Source organism: Cenococcum geophilum (assembly GCF_001692895.1).
Source record: "Cenococcum geophilum 1.58 unplaced genomic scaffold K441scaffold_10, whole genome shotgun sequence".
NCBI lineage: Eukaryota > Fungi > Ascomycota > Dothideomycetes > Gloniales > Gloniaceae > Cenococcum > Cenococcum geophilum.
Window position 1 is genome coordinate 2,059,330 of NW_027137568.1, and position 5,358 is coordinate 2,064,687.

The window sequence follows — 5,358 nt, forward strand, 5'->3', positions numbered from 1 at the left end:
CTTATTCTACCTTAAAGGAGCTTTAGCAACCCTTATTAAGTAACCCTATACCCCTATATATAGTATATATAGTAGTATCGTTAACTAAGCTTAAGGGAGGGTGTTGGAAAATAAGCCCGCAACGATATCACGTGATGAGACTTGTGGGAGAAATCTCTTGGCAGGAATCTGACCAATTAGACAACTTCAACCGTCGGTCGAAGTTCCTTGATATCTCTTCAACCACCTATATAGAAAATAAGCAATACACAGAGTTTTAGCCCCATGACCTCAATTCAACAAGATCGCCGTGCCGCATGCACCTCCCCTTGTGAATTCCAAAGTAGGAGAGCTGTGAATCCTTCATCCTTTACTTATCACAATGCCTTGAACAGTATATCCATACGTGCCGCACCCGTTATCAAATTGTGAGGACACAGCCATCATATTCTTCCCCTCGCCTTTCTGGCCACATGTCGAAAGCGCCAAAGTTGTAAAAGCTTCCTCGCACTCAACGTAACAATTCCCCGACTCTACGGGGTTATACCCATCCTTCGGCGCCCAATCAAGCTTGAACTGCCAGTTCGTGTATTGCGCTGGGTCATTTGATTCTTGTCTTTTCTTATTCTCGGCGTCGATAAGCCCAAGTTAACGCTCCACCTTGTCTTCCCAGTCGCTTGAGCCCGACACCGGGAACGGCAACTCTAGAGGCGCCGGCGCCGAACGCGGGGTGGGTTTTACGGGTATTAAGGAAGGCTTGGGTGGCGTAGATAGTAAGGGAAGAATGTTACCGAATACATTAAAGTGCCACTGTAGTGTTCTACGGTTACCGTATGCGGCTCTATAGAAGTTTAAGTAGACCTTATGCTTGTCGGAATGGAAAACAGCATTAGGTATACTGCTCTTATTATTAACGTAGCTGATATTAAGTATAGGAAGCGGTGGATCCGGTGTACCGCTGGCAGGATTAACACCGTAGTAACCAGGAACCGTAAAATTAACTACAGCCAGTGATGTAACTGGTCTGGTTGGTTACAAATTTGAGCTCTGTAACCAACCGATAGCCCATTTAAAGCTCCGAACCGGTTCGGCAACCGGTTTAACCGGTTTAACCAGATGATATTTGATATATTATAAGGCTTAGCATAGTATTAAGTTTTAATCAATCATCAACAACGATATATTTAACACTGTCTTCTTTATTGGCCCTATCTTCCTTATCGCTCTCATCGCCCTTATCGTCCTTATCGCCCTACCTTTTTTACCCTCCCCCCTCTTCACCAGCTTCCTGATCTATATTACCCTGTGCATTGGAATTCTTTGGGCAGCAGCTTTTGGTAACAGCTTTAGCAGCGGTTTCTTTAATGACTACTATTTACAAGACTGCTTCTCCCTCTACGCGACAATTTATTAGCTAAAATAACAAAAGCCTTTATTAAATTGGTAGTAAGCAGATAAGGTGACGCGACGTGCACAGATAGGTGATATGCACAGACAGGCGACGCGCACAGACAAGCAACGCGCACAGATAGGCAACGCGTATAGATAGGTGACGCACTACACTAAAATCAACTCTTAAAATAGTATCCAGAAATGAGGTGGTAGATCTTAACAATTTAGTGGCTTCGGCTCCCCTATGTGGCGTGCGTTCTTACCCAAATCATCACCGCCAAAGGCCTATACTAACTCTACTGGTTTAGCTGGTTACCCGGTTAATTAGAGAGCTTCAAAACCAACCAGCTAGAAGCCAATCAAAGCTCCGAACCGGTTGCGATTTTTGAAGCTTTTCCAACCAACCAACCAATAAGCGAACCAGACCAGTTACATCACTGACTACAGCCTTGTGGTCGACTTCTTTATTCCCGATAAGGTCACTAGGATTAGGGTTCTCCTCACCAAAGGGCAAGGGATTGTTACCACTGTTCCGCGGTTTTCGATCCGGTCTCCTCGACCCAGAAGTTGGTAAATTTGGGTAGCGTCCTATTTTGTCCTCGACGTAGGTCGACATGGCATACCAGGCGAAATTGTCAGCTAAATCCTCAGACCAATCAGCAAGAATAAGGAAAGGCATTCACTACTCACCATTGCGCTGAGGAAATGTGCCATCACCGAGCCAATTCCGCAGTATCTTCGCACGATATGGTCCATAAACATAGTCTTCGTGCTTCTGACCACCTTCTTTCCACAAGATTATGAGGTCGTCGACGTCAGGGCTTTTGTCGGGTGTGTTCATGAAATAGTGCATATGAGTTGCCTCGCGCAGGAAGACTCCGGCTCGGTCGTTCCAATATTCTAGATTATTCTGTTGATCGGGAGGGAGGTTCTGTCCGCGATCAGTGGCTTCTTTCAAGGAAGGTAAATTGAAGAATGCGTTGCAGAAAGTTGTGCGAGTATAATCAATATACTCTCCAGTTTTTTCATCTTTACCGGTATTCTCGGTATATGCCTCGAGCGCGGCGCCTGCGGGAGATGCTTTTTGGAGAGGTGGACATCCCGGATCGTCAGGATCATCGCCATCATTCTTATCATGGCAAATATTGTGCGGGTCTCCGGTACCATCACCTCCACTGCAGCGAACATGGATCCAGAGAACGCGCCCAAGATACGGGATCCTTGGTGGCTCCCAACTCCACGGCGTCGAGTAAATTTGATTTGCCGCGTAGTAGACCCCCATTACAAGGAGGGTTACATCTGGGTCTAAGAATATAGCCAATATTGGAGAACTCACGTCAAATTTGAACCTTTTGTTCATCTCGGATGGGTGCTCGCCCGGCTGTGGCCCCCCAAAACTCTTTCGCTCCTTGTGTCTTCCATCCGATGTTGTTCCATAACACGAGCTGGTTTGTTAGGGTGTGAAAATCTTTGTACGATTCGTTGATGATATTTTCCTCCCTTTTACCGCATCCTTCATACCCAAATAGTCGCGTACCACGAACATTGTTAGCATCAATTGGTTTTCCTTGATCGTCCGTCAGCGGGGGAAAGTGCGTAACTTTGGTCCAGTCTGGACCAATATCGAATCCGGTGACGTTGAATGATTCTTGAGCAGCGACAGCCTTGAGCAAGCTGAACACAAAGAGTGGTAGGAACTGAAGTCGGCAATTTGGAGCCGATTTCATCGTGTTGAACGGACGATCAGGAATGAGAACTCTGTTTATTAAAGAGGGCTCTAGAAGCTCTCTTATATACATCAGGTAGGTCCAAATACAATGACGACGATGTCGTCATGTAGTAGGTCATAGTTAAGAGAAACAGGTAATGAGACGTTCGATAAGACATACGAGCTTAAGATATGAGATAACTGAGACATAGTTCGTATAGACGATCTAGGTCGTCAGACAGTATTACAATAGTAGTAAGGAACTTCGATTTAGGTCGATATACCCCCCTAGCTGCATAGAGCCTTCTGGGCTGCTATAGAAATACTAAAAAGTTATAATAGCAATTTGGTGTTAAGTCAAAGGAAATCCTCCATATATTTATTTTACCTAAATATCATTTAAATCGAATTAAATTAGATCCTTGATATTAATGAGGTTTAATTACTAAATAAACGTCTCGTGCTTTTAACAAGGCAGAGCCTTTATTAGGCCGTCTGCTATTATGTCCGTAGTAGGCACCCATTTAATATTAATGCTTCCTTTACAAACTTCCTGGCGGAGCTAGTAGTGATAGATATTAATGTGTTAAAGCTTAGTATTAAGCTCCGCGTCGCTTTTAGTTAGTAGTTAAATAGTCTATAGGTTATCACAATATATTATTTACTTCTTATTAGGGTTAAATCTAATTTCTTTAAAGAATCGCTGCCATTAAATTAACTTGGTAGCTGTATGTAATAGGGCTAGGAGCTTTACTTCTATATTTAATTTTATTACTAACTTCTGCTTTGTAGATCGCTAGCTAATTAGTCCCCTAAATAAGGTAAATAGGTAGCCTTCTATGCTCTTCCTACTTACTAGATTATCGCTAAATAATATATTACTTGCCCTTACAAAGATCTAGTTTATTACATTCTCCTTTAAGTACTTAATTGTAAGAGTCTTGGTTTAATTAAGGTAGGTAATTACCCTTAGAGTAGTTATGTTATAAACTAGTAACGGATTTTATAAGAATTCTAATAGCTTACTTACTATTCTCGCTATATCTAGATAAGTAATATTAGCTGTATAGAGCATAGATCCAACTTTCCTCTAATAGGCGTAGGTATTCTACTTAAAGGCTTGCTCTGGATTAGGCTTAAGTTCCTTAATACCCATTAGTATATATATCTTATGATAATCTTTAACTTTAAAGCTTATTGTAATTTTATTAATATAGGAATTCTAACTAAGCCAGAGCTTCCTATTCTTTCTATTATAGATAATTTAAATTCTTAAAAACTAGGTAAGGTTACCTAGGTCCTTTATCTCGTACTTTCTTATAAGGTACTCCTTAAAGGTTTAGAGCTTAAGTAGGTCTTTCTTCCTAAATATAGCTATAATATTGTTAACGTAGAAGAAGACTATTAGCTAATCGTTATAATATAGGCAAGGCTCCTCCGCTACTGGCTTTAAGCCTTCCTTTTTTAGCGTTGTTGTTAAGTTACCGTGCTATAGTAGAGGTAATCGCCTTAATCCATAGAGCGCTCTTTGGAGAAGTAGGCACTTGCCCTTAATTAGAAATCCATTTAGATACTTAATATATACAACCTTATTAATTACGCTGTTTGCGAATGTATTAATAGCGTTTCCTTACTAGTAGTTTAGGTTAAATATTACAACAATAGCTATTAAGGCTCTAAATAATCTTGCTGCTAAAGTTATAGTATAGGTGTTCTTATAAACTAACTCTTATAGATTACCTTATGTGTAAAAACAAGCTTTAAACCTCGTTAGATATCCGTTAATATTAGTCTTATATATAAATACCCAGATAATAGGCACTATTTTAGTATAAATTGTCTTATTAATGACTTAAAACATTCCTTAATTTTAAAGGTCCGTGTATTCCTTTTAGGTAATAGCCGCAAACTCTTCCTTATATTAATATCTTTAAAGCTCCTTCTAATTCCTAGGCGATGGTAGGAGCTAATTGCGGTGTAGCTTTTTGTAAAATATAAGCCCTATATTAAAGGCTAATCTTTAAGCTAGAAGGCTTTAGTCGGAAACGTTAGCAAGAAAGCCTATATAGATCTTTAATTGTCCTTTAAGTCTCTTTCCTTTAACTATATTTTGCTCTCTTATATCGCCATTAATCTTCTTCTTTAGCTTAGCTTTATTAGTTAAAACTATAATATAGTACAGCTTTTTGCCAAGGTATTTAAGGACGGTAGTGGAGGCTCTGGTAAGTTAGGTTCTAATATCTTATCTAGGGTAGGAAGCCCTAGAGCTGAGTTATCTT

At 40.5% G+C, this 5,358-nt stretch overlaps 2 protein-coding genes across 2 annotated transcripts; both read right to left on the bottom strand.

The window, feature by feature from the left end:
• Window positions 1–1,882: 1,882 nt before the first annotated feature.
• On the bottom strand, window positions 1,883–2,374 carry K441DRAFT_503797 (uncharacterized protein; the record flags this gene model as incomplete). The annotated part of the gene is made up of 2 exons (XM_067642034.1): window positions 1,883–2,010; window positions 2,062–2,374. Coding segments are annotated over 2 exons (441 nt in total), but the record flags the coding sequence as incomplete, so codon positions are not given.
• Window positions 2,375–2,672: 298 nt separating this feature from the next.
• K441DRAFT_17234 (uncharacterized protein) lies at window positions 2,673–3,340 on the bottom strand. The gene has a single exon (XM_067640323.1). The coding sequence runs from the start codon at window positions 3,168–3,170 to the stop codon at window positions 2,709–2,711; it is 462 nt and encodes a 153-aa protein (XP_067506789.1). The 5' UTR covers window positions 3,171–3,340; the 3' UTR covers window positions 2,673–2,708.
• Window positions 3,341–5,358: the final 2,018 nt, after the last annotated feature.